The following is a 15,409-nucleotide window of genomic DNA, read 5'->3' on the forward strand; positions in this document are numbered from 1 at the left end:
CTGGCAGGCTTGGGAGAACAGAGGTGCAGACGCTCAGTCTGTGAAGTTGCTAAGGGAGGGGTACAGGATTCCATTCTGCCGCAGCCCCCCTTTAGCAACATCTCCCATCAACCTCTCTCCCAACTACAAGGAGAAGGACAAGAGGCTAGCGTTGCAACAAGAGGTGTCGCTCTTGCTACAAAAGGGAGCGGTAGTCATAGTCCGGGACCATCAATCCCCGGGCTTCTACAACCGTCTCTTCCTGGTAGCGAAGAAGACAGGAGGTTGGAGACCGGTGCTGGACGTCAGTGCTCTCAACGCTTTTGTCACCAAGCAGACGTTCACAATGGAGACGACGAAGTCGGTCCTAGCAGCGGTCAGGAAGGAAGACTGGATGGTCTCGTTGGACCTGAAAGACGCATACTTTCATGTTCCCGTCCATCCAGACTCCCAACCTTTCCTAAGGTTCGTCTTTGGAAAGGTCGTGTACCAGTTCCAAGCCCTGTGCTTTGGCCTAAGCACGGCACCTCTTGTGTTTACGAAACTGATGAGGAATGTTGCCAAATTCCTTCACTTGGCAGACATCAGAGCCTCCCTCTATTTGGACGACTGGCTTTTAAAAGCTTCGTCAAGTCGTCGCTGTCTGGAGAATCTCAGATGGACTATGGATCTGACCAAGGAATTGGGTCTCCTGGTCAATATAGAGAAGTCCCAGCTCGTCCCATCTCAAACCATTGTCTATCTAGGTATGGAGATTCAGAGTCGAGCTTTTCGGGCTTTTCCGTCGGCCCCCAGGATCAACCAAGCCCTAGAATGCATCCAGAGCATGCTGAGAAGGAGCCGATGTTCAGTCAGGCAGTGGATGAGTCTAACAGGGACGCTATCATCGCTGGCCCTGTTCATCGAGTTAGGCAGACTCCACCTCCGCCCCCTTCAGTTTCATCTAGCTGCTCACTGGAGAAAGGACATGACGCTAGAAGCAGTCTCAGTGCCCATTTCCGAAGAGATGAGGTCTTCACTGACGTGGTGGAAGAACAGCATTCTTCTCAAGGAAGGTCTATCTTTGGCTGTTCAGACCCCCAACCACCGTCTCTTCTCGGACGCATCGGACACGGGCTGGGGTGCGACACTGGACGGACAGGAATGCTCGGGCACATGGAATCAGGAGCAAAGAACACTTCACATCAATTGCAAGGAGCTATTGGCGGTTCATCTGGCCTTGATAAACTTCAAGTCCCTCCATCTAAGCAAGGTGGTGGAGGTGAACTCCGACAACACCACAGCCTTGGCGTACATCTCCAAGCAAGGAGGGACTCATTCGAGGAAGTTGTTCGAGATCGCAAGGGACCTCCTCATTTGGTCAAAAGATCGAAAGATTTCGCTGGTAACGAGGTTCATTCAGGGCGACATGAATGTCATGGCAGATCGCCTCAGCCGGAAGGGTCAAGTCATCCCCACAGAGTGGACCCTTCACAAGAATGTTTGCAGCAGACTATGGGCCCTGTGGGGCCAGCCCACCATAGATCTATTCGCTACCTCGATGACCAAGAGGCTCCCGATATATTGTTCTCCGATTCCAGACCCAGCAGCAGTTCACGTGGATGCCTTCCTTCTGGACTGGTCCCATCTCGACCTGTATGCGTTCCCTCCGTTCAAGATTGTCAACAGGGTACTTCAGAAGTTTGCCTCGCACGAAGGGACACGGTTGACGTTGGTTGCTCCCCTCTGGCCCGCGAGAGAATGGTTCACCGAGGTACTGCAATGGCTAGTGGACGTTCCCAGGACTCTTCCTCTAAGAGCGGACCTTCTGCGGCAGCCGCACGTAAAGAAGGTACACCCAAGCCTCCACGCTCTTCGTCTGACTGCCTTCAGACTATCGAAAGACTCTCAAGAGCTAGAGGCTTTTCGAAGGAGGCAGCCAGGGCGATTGCCAGAGCAAGGAGGACATCCACTCTCAAGGTCTACCAGTCTAAATGGGAAGTCTTCCGAAGCTGGTGCAAGTCGAATGCAGTATCCTCAACCAGTACCTCTGTAACGCAGATAGCTGACTTCCTTCTACATCTAAGGAACGTAAGATCCCTATCAGCGCCTACGATCAAGGGTTACAGAAGTATGTTGGCAGCGGTTTTCCGCCACAGAGGCTTAGATCTTTCCTCCAACAAAGATCTACAGGACCTCCTTAGGTCTTTTGAGACCTCAAAGGAGCGTAGGTTGGCCACACCAGGCTGGAACCTAGACGTGGTTTTGAAGTTCCTGATGTCAGCAAGGTTCGAACCGCTTCAATCAGCCTCTTTTAAGGATCTCACATTGAAGACTCTTTTCCTCGTTTGCCTAGCAACAGCTAAAAGAGTCAGTGAGATTCACGCCTTCAGCAGGAACATAGGTTTTACATCTGAAACGGCTACATGTTCCTTACAGCTTGGTTTTTTAGCTAAAAACGAGCTTCCTTCTCGTCCTTGGCCCAAGTCGTTCGAAATCCCAAGCCTGTCCAACTTGGTGGGGAACGAACTAGAGAGAGTACTTTGCCCAGTAAGAGCTCTTAATTACTATTTAAGACGTACAAAGCCACTACGAGGACAATCAGAAGCTTTATGGTGTTCTATCAAGAAACCTGCTTTGCCGATGTCTAAGAACGCAGTTTCTTATTACATAAGGCTTTTGATTAGAGAGGCCCATTCTCATCTGAAGGAAGAAGACCTTGCTTTGCTGAAGGTAAGGACACATGAAGTTAGAGCTGTCGCTACTTCAGTGGCCTTCAAACAGAACCGTTCTCTGCAGAGTGTTATGGATGCAACCTATTGGAGAAGCAAGTCAGTGTTCGCATCATTTTACCTCAAAGATGTCCAGTCTCTTTACGAGAACTGCTACACCCTGGGACCATTCGTAGCAGCGAGTGCAGTAGTAGGTGAGGGCTCAACCACTACATTCCCTTAATCCCATAACCTTTTTTAATCTTTCTCTTGAAATGCTTTTATTGTTGTTTTTTGGGTTGTACGGAAGGCTAAGAAGCCTTCCGCATCCTGGTTGATTTGGCGGGTGGTCAAATTCTTTCTTGAGAAGCGCCTAGATTAGAGGTTGTGATGAGGTCCTTTAGTATGGGTTGCAGCCCTTCATACTTCAGCACCTAGGAGTCGCTCAGCATCCTAAGAGGATCGCTAGGCTCAGTAAGGAAGACGTACTTAAAAAAGGCAGAGTAATGGTTCAAGTCGACTTCCTTACCAGGTACTTATTTATTTTATTTTTGTTATTTTGAATAACTGATAAAATGAAATACGGGATACTTGGCTTCTATTGTTAACATGTATGCTGGTCTCCACCCACCCCCCTGGGTGTGAATCAGCTACATGATCATCGGGTAAGATTAATATTGAAAAATGTTATTTTCCTTAGTAAAATAAATTTTTGAATATACTTACCCGATGATCATGAATTTAAGGACCCTCCCTTCCTCCCCATAGAGAACCAGTGGACCGAGGAGAAAATTGAGTTCTTGTTGACAAGAAGTACTTGAGTACCTGCTCGACAGATGGCGCTGTTGATGTACACCCCCAACTGTATAGCGATCGCTGGCGTATCCCGACCTTAGATTTTTTCTGTCGGGCAACAGAGTTGACAGCTACATGATCATCGGGTAAGTATATTCAAAAATTTATTTTACTAAGGAAAATAACATTTTCTCATATTTTGTTGATATTTTGTAATAAAGCAATATATTTATAATTCCTTTGTTGCCTGAGTTCCAAAATAATACAAGCAGACAGTTGCTGAATACGACCTTGGAAAAAACTTCTCTTTTAGTTGAGTGCACTATTACCAAGTTAGCAGAAAAGTAACTAGACCTAGAATCATATAAGCATTATTAAAAGTATTCCACCTAAAAAGAATTTCTAGATTTCTTTAATCAGTGATTACATTTTGTGTGAAAATTTATAGGCTATATAAGGAATTTTGGAAATATTACTAGAATTTTACCTCTTTACCAAAATCTTATGGAGAACCTTTGGCAACACTGCTTTCATGTAAACAACACTTGAAACACCAAACACTATAACTAAATGTGTAGTTGTGGTGGAAACTATGACTGGGTTAGTGGTTTTTTATATGAATATGTAATAAAATTGGGATATAGCTAGTCAATATTAACATAAACATTTCATAAGAAAGGTTACTGTGCCATACAATAATCACGCTAGAGTTGCTGACTAGGGATTTTTGCTAAGAAGTTTTAAAAATCCTCAATTCTAAATTTCTAAAACTGCCTTGCTAATTTAAGGGTGCGTCTTACCACTTGTAGCGTCTTATGACACGGGAAATACAGTAATAAAAGCGAAAGATTGAAAAGCCATCCTAGGAGGTGGGAGACCCCACTACTCTACCGCAGAAGAAAGCTAAGAATCAACTAATTATTATAACCAAACATCATTTTCATAATCATTTTCTGTTCACAATAGTAGACATGCCATCATAAAAGAGAGAGAGAGAGAGAGAGAGAGAGAGAGAGAGAGAGAGAGAGAGAGAGAGAGAGAGAGAGAGAGAGAGAGAGAGAGAGAGAGTCTCTCTCTCTCTATTCCTATTACATCTTTCCCTTTCTTAGGGTTCAGCATCCAAGGAATATGCAAGCTGACCTCCTCTAACTACAGGTGATGCCCTTTGTGCATCCTTATATATATTTATATATTTGTTATGCCCTTGTTCTCCAAGCAAGGTGGTGTTAGGCAACATCTAGGTGAAGTGAGAAGCTTAGCTCCAAATTTACATTTACCTGGATAAGTCACATTGCTAAATTCTACTCTATCACCAATTCCCCCAGTTGTCCTCCTACAAGGATCACGAGGTGTCAAGGTCCCCTCTAAACAGCTCGTGAAAAGCATTATTATTATTATTATTATTATTACTTGCTAAGCTACAACCCTAGTTGGAAAAGCCCAGGGGCCCTAACAGGGAAAATAGCTCAGTGAGGAAAAGAAAAAAGGAAAAATAAAAAATTTTAAGAATAGAAACAACATTTAAATAAATATTTCCTATATAAACTATAAAAACTTTAACAAAACAAGAAAGAGAGAAATTAGATAGAATAGCGTGCCCGAGTGTATCCTCAAGCAAGAGAACTCTAACCCAAGACAGTGGAAGACCATGGTACAGAGGCTATGGCACTACCCAAGACTAGAGAACAATGGTTTGATTTTGGAGTGTCCTTCTAGAAGAACTGCTTACCATAGCTAAAGTCTCTCTTCTACCCTTACCAAGAGGAAAGTAGCCACTAAACAATTACAGTGCAGTAGTTAACCGCTTGAGAGAAGAAGAATTGTTTGGTAATCTCAGTGTTGTCAGATGTATGAGGAGAGAGGAGAATTTGTAAAAAATATGCCAGACTATTCGGTGTATGTGTAGGCAAATGGAAAATGAACCATAACCAGAGATAAAGATCCAATGTAGTACTGTCTGGCCAGTCAAAGGACCCGATAACTCTCTAGTGATACTATCTCAACGGGTGGCTGGTGCCCTAACCAATCTACTACCTTGGGACAGTCTCCAGCCAGTTGGTTTTAGGACTGCCACCTACCATGAGGTGAGTCTTCTATGTAAAGAGCATAAGGTTTTTATGTAGTACAGGAACAAATGACAAATTCGGAATAATTTGTATTTTCCCTAACTATACAAACCTGAACCTCTTTACACATACTGGTCCTGCCATCACCTTTTCCTAGAAGTCCTGCCGTAATTGCAAAGTGATGGTTGTTTACTAGTGCTGGTGTGAGCGGGATGGTTGGTCTAGTCTCGCTAACCTCTCCCCTAACTAGCAGGGGGTTATTTACACCTCGCAAAAGCTTTAATGGCTGGTTTCAGCAATTGCCAAAATAATACTCCTATGTAAAGAGCTTCAGGTTTGAATAATTAGGAAAATTACATATGCAAAATTTGTCATATTTAACAAATCACTCATGGTGCTCACAGATTTGTCAGAGGTACAGCACGCTGGACCATTTTTATTTACTCTTAAGCACATCAGCACTATTGTCATATTTTAGGCCTGTGTTTGACTTGTCTTTGCCCAGAAGAGGTTGCTTAGGTAGTGTTTGCCAAAATGATTTTGTTTTGCTTTTAGAATTTTAGAGTTTAGAATTAGAGTTCCCTCTATATATATATATATATATATATGTGTGTGTGTGTGTGTGTATATATATATATATATATATATATATATATATATATATATATATCTATATCTATATCTATATATATATATATATATATATGTGTGTGTGTGTATATATATATATATATATATATATATGTATATATATATATATATATATATATATATATATATATATATATATATATATATATATATATAAATTATAACCCCCCTACAATTTTAAGAAATTTCTTATACATATTTGAGTTTGACATAATGCATAATTTTGCTATGCATTTCCTTGGGATACAAAAGGTTGATATGAAGGAATAATCTAAATATTTACCCATTATAGCTTTCCATACTTCAAGAACATGTATAATGCTGCAAAGCATGTCCGTGAGATGTGAAAAGTCACAATGGGAAAACGCAAGTTAATTCCTCCATTGTAACATTTTATACTTCCGGGACTTCTGTAGCAGAGTTGTGCATAACAGTAAACTTGAGTTTATAAAGAGACTTAAAATTGCAGAGGGACTGTGATGCAGATGATCCGTAGAACATGTTACTATTTAGTATTGATGAATAGCATATGCATAGAAAGAGGGAGAGACAATGGTGAACATAATTTGAAAACCTAGCAACGAAAAGGATGCCACTTTGTGATGCTTTTGTCAAAGTGGTGCCTTGAGAATTCCTAGGAGCTTAAAGATTAAAACATATTCCATCATGTTTTAGGTGACTAAATCATTGAAAGACTTAGGTAGAATAGTATGAATAATCTGGAAGGCTATGCTATCTGATTAGAATAGCTGCTGGTTTTTGTGTTATGAAAGAAAATCTTTAGGGGGAGAAATTTCTTGTTAAAGTGAATACTGTTGAAAAGTCTAGTCTGTGCATGCATAAGTATGTATAAGTGAAAGGTGAATTGTTATAATTCTTATTGGCCCCTAGTTGTGAATAGTATTAGATAGAGGATATATAAAAGATATTTTTTGTTTGATTGATTCAAACCAGACCTTTACTGTACCATTTCTCTAGTGGAGTAGAATTTTGATATTTTGACATTTATGGAAGACAACTTCATTGGGACAGGGTCTCTGCTAGTGGAGAAAAATCATCATTATGAATTTTGATTTTGTAGTCAGGTTTAAATTTATATAATAGAACATTCAGTGGATTGCTTTTGTAGCACTTGATGGGGGTTGGGACATAACTGATACTAGACACTAAAAAATTTCAAGTACCTATTTCATAAAATGCTTTGCTTAAATCATGTGGTTATTTCATAAAATACTTTATTTAAAACTTGTGGTGACTTTCTATACAAGGTACTGTACTCTACTTTCTTAAATGAGCTTAATATTGATGGTTAATGATAGGTATTGGAAGTTGACACTTTTGTTTACATATGTTGGTTAGTAGAGTTGACTCAAACATAGGAAGTATGGGCTCAAATACACTGAAGAGGTTTAACAGTTTTAAAGTTATTCAATTGTAAAAGGTACCAAGGCAATGCTCTATTTTTTATTATTTTTGGGTTTATATGTCATTACAAAAAGTGCTACACAAAATTTCTTTTTGCCCCTACCAGATAATTATAATTTTAATTTTAATAACTAGTTATATACATACATATAGTATTATAGAACCTCTAAAACTATTTTAAAGTTATATAGGGAAAGTATTGGTTTATTTTAAGAGATTATTCAAGAAATTAAACATATGTATTGCACCTACGTGCATGCAGTAGCTAGAAGCCCAAATATGAAGTGAATTCTTTTATGTTAGACACACAAGTCAGTAAAATTATAATTTTTATTTTTTTTGAAGTTGGAGATGTTTCATAGGCATTTTGGTAACAAACTTGGAATTAATATTTTTTTTTTAACTCTAGATGCCAAAAGAAAGAATGAAGTCCTAGATTAGTTCTTATGAAAAGAGAGGGTAAATGAACATCTAAATTGGGATACTTTAATGATTCCCATTCTTCATCTTCCTACATTGGACTTTTCACATTGCACTGTAGGCAGTACTTGTCATTATTATTATTCATTAGTTTAACTAAGCTGTTAAGCTGAAAGCAAAGCGTTTCTAAGTCTGGCATGTAGACATTTCTAAAGTTGTTTTGCTGCCTCCTTTCATTTCCCATGTGTATTGCTTTTACGTTTACATTTCATTAGTTTCCTCTCATCAGTTTGGTTGTCCATTATTAAGCTTTTCTTGCTCCAATTTTGCTTCTTAAGATTAAGACTTTCAGGGCAGCCCTACATATCTAGAAACCTGATTTGTGGTTTGGTTAAACTAATCTGTGATGATGATGATATATCTTTGCTATAAAATGGAAAGTAAAATATGATTCAAAAATTAACTTGAGAAATATGTAAATTTATATGATTTTTTTCCTAATATTACTTGCTATTTTAGCAGTTCATTTGTATGCTCAGTGTGTGATATTTTTCATGTTATGCATATTTTACCTCTAACAGTACTTGATATTTACTTCAGCTGTCCTGCTTATTAATTACTATTGATTTTTAATCTTGAATTATTTTAGTCCTGAGGACATGCTTCAATAACTGTGTAGTTTTGTGGTTAGCCTTATATTGTATTGTCATGAATTATGCATGTCAGACTAAAAAAAATTTGTGTATAATGAGGCACGTGACTATCCTCCTTTTCTTTTCTAGGGATGGGTCGAAATCGTAAGTTTTTTCTGAGTTTTTTTGTTACCCTTTTTTTATGGGGCCAAGAGCTGTTGGGGTAGTTTTAGACTTTAATTGGATTTGTGTCTAAAGACAGTACAGTATGTCTTGGTACAGATAAGCAAGCTCCTCTTGTGGAACCTTTTGTGTAAAGGTGACCCTTGCACAGAATGGTTCTACCAGTGTCATAAAATAAAAGTCATATACCTTGTTGCTGTGTTGTGATTCAAGTAATAGTACAGGAGCCTTGCATTACTGGACAGTAGGTATATTGTTTTTTTATTTTATGTTCATTTAGTGACATCTTTTAAGAGATTTATTTGAAAAGTATTCAGCTCCCAAAATTCAATCATGTATGACATAAGTTTGTTAGAGAATAACAGATTGGTAAAGTAAAAACTTTGGTATTAATTTCAAGTCCTATATTTATATCTGTTATTTTCACTCTAAATATATATTTAGTTTTTAGTTTTACTAATGATTTATGATGTTACATGTTAGGCCTATGTTAATGCTAATGATATCAAGAACGAATGACCTTTTGTGGTTATGTAAGCCGTTCAGCTACAGGTTTTTTGCAAAATGTGCAAGTTGAATAACATTTACAATTGAAATATAGACTTTTAGGCACGTGACTATCCTCCTTTTCCTTTCTAGGGATGATTCAAAATCGTAAGTTTTTTCTGAGTTTTTGTTACCCTTTTTATTATGGGCCAAAGAGGTGTTGGGGCTAGCCGTAGATTTTAATTGGTTTTGTTGCAGAAGACACTACAGTAGTGTATGTCATGGTACAGAAGAAAGGTCTTCCCTGTGAGCTTTTTATTGAGTAAAGATGATCATTCTGCAAAATATTTCTACCAGTGTTCGTGTGTGTTAATTTAAGTAATGGTAAAGGAGGCTTGCATTACTAGACAGTAGGTATATTAATTTTAATGCTCATGTAGTGACATCTTTTAAAAGAGAAAGGTATTTGAAGAGTATTCAGCACTCATAATCTAACCACATGAGACTTAGGTTTGACAGAGAATGAAAGTTCAATGAAGTCAAAACTTTGGTGTCAATTTTGAGCTCTATTTTTATATGTTAGTTTAATTTTATATATATATATATACAGTATATATATACAGTATATATATATATATATACAGTATATATATATATATATATATATATATATATATATATATATATATATATATATATATAATATGTATATATATATAGCTTTTATTTTTAATTATGATTTAGATGTTTTTTGTTAGACCTGTGGCTATGCTACTGACAGTAAGAATGATTTACATTTAGTGTTTTTGTAGGCTGCTCAGCTATAGCTTTCTTGTAAAGAATGTAAGTGTAGTAACATTTATAAAAGAGTATAGACATTTAGGCTTGTGACCATCCTCTTTTTCTTTTCTAGAGATAGGTAAAAATCGTAAGTTTTTGTTTGTTACTTATGTTTTAGGGGTGCCAAAGAGGTGTGGATTTAGTTTTATATTCTAATTGTTTTTGTGACTAAAGACAGTACAGTATGTTTTGGTACAGATGAGCAAGCTCTTTCAGGGGAACCTTTATGATTAACTGTGACCTTTGTACAAAACGCTTCTACTAGTTGGTGAATTTAATCAATAGTAAAGGAATCTTGCGTCACTAGACAGTAGGTATATATTTTTTTTTATTTCATTTTCTATTTAGTGACAGCTTTTAAAAGAAAGATTCAACTGGAAAGTAATCAGCTCCATTCATTCAACCATATATGACATGGAATAGTCAGAGAATAACAGATTTATGAAGTCAAAACTTGGGCATTAGATCCTTTACTTATGTCTGTTATTTTCACTCTGTAAATATATATTTATGGCTTTAGTTTTAATAATGGTTTATAAATGTTACTTATTAGATCAATGGTTATGATAGTGGTAGTAAGAATGATTTACCTTTTGTGGTTTGGTAAGCAGCTTGGCTATAGTTTTCTTGCAAAAAGCATAAGTCGAATAACATTTACAATAAAAGTGTAGACGTAAAATTTTACCCATATTAGAAAGATTGGCTGGCATGTAATCGGCAAAGAGGATGTTTTTTCCAAATAGTAGCATAAACCTGCATGTTTCAAAATTTGTGAATTGTTTTTCTAAACTGGCTGGGAATTGCTGTAGGTGCAAGTGTGATAATTCTTTTAATGAAGAGTGAGCCAAATATGTTCTGCACTTTTCTCTATGGCTCTCATATTTGAAGAGTACTATTCTGATAAAATATTTTCTCTCACCACCAAGTAGATGTACTAATTCTTTAATGGACACTTATTTCACTTCAAACATGAGATAAATTTATTGCTTATATTATCATCTACTGTATAATTTGGAGTGAGAAAACGTTTCCAAAAAGTGTAAACAGTAACTGTGCTACCAGTGTGGATGGATTCTTGAAGTGTAAATTTTTTTATATCAAGGAAGCATTTAACACACACACACACAAAAAAAATCAGTCGTATATATATACAGTACATGGTTTTCCACAAAATATGGAGATGAACAAGCTTTTGCATCTCTTCTCAATGTGAGACAGTTTTTGTTGGAGGATTTAAAAGATATTCACTATTTGAAGGTGAAAGACAGTGTTTGCACAAAAAAAGATGCTATAAGTTTCTGTTAATTTTCTGCGTATGTATTGTTAGAGCTTTGTAAATGGTATTCCTTATATATTTCACAAGAAAACAGCATAGCAGGAGCATTATCAAAATCACATTTTATGAGAAGTGTTTACTGCATTAGAACATTTTAAGTAAGAATAGCTATGCTAGCTTCTAATGTTTAGTCTGCCTTTTGATTATATATCATATCATGATATCATTAGTGTATGTGTTCATAATTACTTTAGCAAATATGAGATGGGTGGGGTCATTCCATTTTCTTACTCAATGGCTAATCATGTGAAAATGTGTGAAACTGGTTATGTTTGAAACTAAAGTCATTGCATTAAGCATCCTTGGTGTTAAATGTGAAAGGTGTTATATGTGAAAGGCCATATCCTACTTAATTTTGGATTTTATTATTTGTGAGTTTTGCGAAGGTTGTTTTTGTATATAATGTAAACCTGTTCAGTTCATTGGTTCAATTTACTTTTATAGCTCGTGCCTGGAAATGGTAGTAGTGCATGACTTGAAAGCTAATTTGCTTGTGTATGGTTTGTTTGGAGGAGAATTTGAGATATTTATTTCTATTTTGGGGTAGTGCATTGTAGCTTCTGCCAGAGACTAATATAAGAGCTAATGTATTATTAGGTGGAATGAAAATGCTTCAAGTAACTTTTTAGACTAAACAGACATCTGAGACTGTTGTCAAGGGAGTTAATGTTAGGAATGTGCAATCAGCCTAAATTGTTTTAATCCTAATAATATAGTAAACTTTTGAATAGTAAGCAAACAGATAATTTTTGAGAAGAAAAATAAAAAAGATTATTTTTTCCCCTTTTTTATGTGGATGATACCAAATTATCAATTTTAAATGAGGGAATTGGACAGAGGTACTATATATAGCCCTTAAAATTTGTTTTGTCCATAAACATTTTTGTCTATTTTTCAGGCAAAAGTTACATACTATAAAGTGTCATGGTGCTATGTAGGTTGGTCATAAGTTAAGAGAGACAATAATATTTGGGAAGTATAAATTGAATCCATCAGAAATTAGCTGTTTTCTTGCATGACTGTAATTTACAGTTCCTTCAATTTTAATACATCTGATTATTGGTCAGGAAATTTGCATGCTCATAATTATTGCTACAAAACTTTCAATTTACGGTATATTTCCACATATAAGACTACCCTTAAATCCTAAAATTCACTCTTGTAAATGGGGGTTCGTCGGAAACACCCGATAAGAAAATCGTACCTTGAATTCCAGGTGATGTTTATCGATAGGCCACCCTAAGTCTGTACAATAACTGATAATAAAGATAACCAAACCATATTTACCTTTCATATTATTGGCCTAAATTCTTGATAAATAGCCTATTTGAGGATATATTCCATAATAACAATGAAGTCAAATGTTATAGATGCGAGTCCAGCTGACAAAATGTAAACATCAAGTTATGGTTATGTTCTTGGCAAACTTTTTCTTTCTCTATCCTTTCAGTATTTTTAATGATATCGTTAATAACTGTAGTAATAAAATTTAGATTAGCTTATTTATTTTTCATAAAAAATCCACCATGATTCGGATTATCCTCACTCTTTCTCCAATCTTGCACCATGTATGTCACATCAAACTGTCATTATTGTTGCCAAAACGCAATCAAAATGGTTTTCCTGTTATGCGACATATATGAAGTTTTAGGGATATGGCAAGTAAAATATTTGTAATAACACCTTTACAAAAAGCTCTTAGCATCATTAGTTATCCCTTGCATATGTTAATGCGTTCATTTTGTTACGATCGGTGATGAAATGTAAACAAAACTTTTTGTTGTAGGTGGCATTTTTAGGAAGAACGAGATATAAACTTATTCGTTTCATTTATTTTAAATTTATAAGGATAAAGTAAGTAAAACAACAATAATAACATTATTATTACATCACCAATTCTTGGTGAGATATCCGTTGCTGCAAAAGCTAACCTACACACACTTGTAAATGCGTTCATTTGCTTGTTATGATCGGCGATGCAACGGCAACAAAGCAATTATTTCGGTTTTAGGTGGTGTGTTTAGCTAAAGCACGATATAAACTCATCCTTATTTAGTTTGTTTTGGATTTCTAAGTTTACATCAAAATCTAGCCTATACACTGATGGCTTTGTAATTCACCAGTTGTCTCATGTAGTAGATATTGCCTAAATTCATTAAAATTAGCTCTAATTTTCGACATCATCTTATCTGAAGGTGATCTTATGCGTGGAAATATACAGTAGGTTCCTTTGCATTTTCGAATAGATTTCAAATTTATTTGGATTGTTAAGGTAGTCAGTCAGCTATCATTTTGAATTTTGTAAATGGTATTAAAAACAATGGATTTTCTGATATTTAGTATAGAGAGTGAAACATAACAGATGTACTTAGTTGTATTTTGCCATTTGTTAGCCATATTTAGCTTTATAGTTTATGTAAGGTGATACTTGCCATATATAAATGCTTATAGCACCCTTTTCCATTAGATATAACAATTTTAACCTGTGTTCTGGTTAAAATAAATTAGAGGAACAATAGTAGTCTCTCTAGACTAATAAAAATATCTCTAGATTAAAAAAAAATTACATTTTTTATTTGCTGACGTACAATAATAGTCCAGGCCCCCTGCTTTCAGCTCAGAAAATTTTCGTTTTTGAAGTTCCTGAAATTTTTTCATATATATTACAAGTTATAAAAGAATGATATAAATTTTCGATATACCAAGGGAAAAGGCTTCTTATTTCTATAATAGTTAAATATTTTCAGATTCTTTTGGAATGGGTCATTTTAGTTGATGTTAGTGAAAGTATGTGCTGTTTTGTTTATTTAAAATTATTTTTAGCAAATGAATATGGCATTTAGATAAATTAACTGTTTGTCGGGATTTACGTTTATGAAAGAAGGTGTCATTACTGTGTTTTCCAATATTCAGGTAAGCAATGTATTGAATGGTTACTCTACATCATATTGTACATTTTATTTAGTTATCCTTGTGTTCCTTGGATTTTGCACCAATTTGCATGTTGCTGTGTGATATTGACAAGCTCCTGCAACAAATGCTTGAATTCAAGAAAAATAATATTTGTTTTATGGGACTCTTATGCATGAAAATTATTTATAAATGGGTCAGCTAAATTTACTTTTTACCTATGAAAGTTTGACTAATGAAAAGCCAGTACTGGTCATGGATCTCTCCCTCCTAGGGAATTCAAGCGTAATCAGAAGGATGACCTGTCAGCAATGAATGACCTTCTGGACATCAATTTTAATCCTCATGGCGGAGCCAACGGTGGTGGAGCCCGTTCTGTAGCCACTCCTCCAGCGTCTAGTCTTGATCCGTGGGGTATGCCGGCCCAAGGAGCATCTGCGTCACCGCAACATGTTGCTCAGCCCAAGGTGTGTGTATGTTGAGTAGATAAGAATTTGTCACTCACAGTTCTTTTGCATTGCTAATGTGGTCTTATTTTCTTAAGATTTTACTTTTAAGTAATGCTCTTGAATTATGTACTAGATTTTTATAATTATTACAATATGCTGTTTTAAGTGATTCAGGAACGTCTAGTAACATAAAATGAGCATAATTTTTACTTTCCTAATTAGTTTTAAAAGAAAATCTCCAAACATACGATTACTTTTGTCCTTGCTTTCATTTTAATTCATTTATTGTATTTCTGTAGAATAAGTTGTTATATTTCAGGATTTGCTCTAGATTGAATATGTTATTGAATGACATTTATAAATAGGAAATACTCAAAATAATTTGGATATATTCCCCAAGAACCAGTTTCTCTGGTACATTAAAAGCTTGATTAGGGTTTTTTTTTTTTCAATCAATTCCCATCTGGTTTACGTGTGTCCCTCCTTCCCTCAGAGTGTTCCTGCCGCAGGACTCACTCCCTCCCCTCCACCTGTACCTCCTCTACCT

The 15,409-nt window shown here is 36.1% G+C and overlaps 1 protein-coding gene across 14 annotated transcripts in view; it reads left to right on the forward strand.

Moving 5' to 3' along the window:
• lqf (epsin homolog lqf) overlaps positions 1–15,409 on the forward strand; it is a 153,408-nt gene that overhangs the window by 91,216 nt on the left and 46,783 nt on the right. For 10 of the 14 annotated variants that reach the window (XM_068348301.1, XM_068348300.1, XM_068348313.1 and 7 more), the window contains 2 exons: positions 8,809–8,823; positions 14,661–14,880. In XM_068348301.1, coding sequence (XP_068204402.1) covers positions 8,809–8,823; positions 14,661–14,880 — 235 coding nt within the window. Of the gene's footprint in view, positions 1–8,808; positions 8,824–9,480; positions 9,496–14,660; positions 14,881–15,355 lie in introns of all 14 variants that reach the window. The other 4 variants (XM_068348305.1, XM_068348314.1, XM_068348308.1 and 1 more) reach the window with 4 other exon arrangements.

Source organism: Palaemon carinicauda, chromosome 24 (assembly GCF_036898095.1).
Source record: "Palaemon carinicauda isolate YSFRI2023 chromosome 24, ASM3689809v2, whole genome shotgun sequence".
Taxonomy (NCBI): Eukaryota; Metazoa; Arthropoda; class Malacostraca; order Decapoda; family Palaemonidae; genus Palaemon; species Palaemon carinicauda.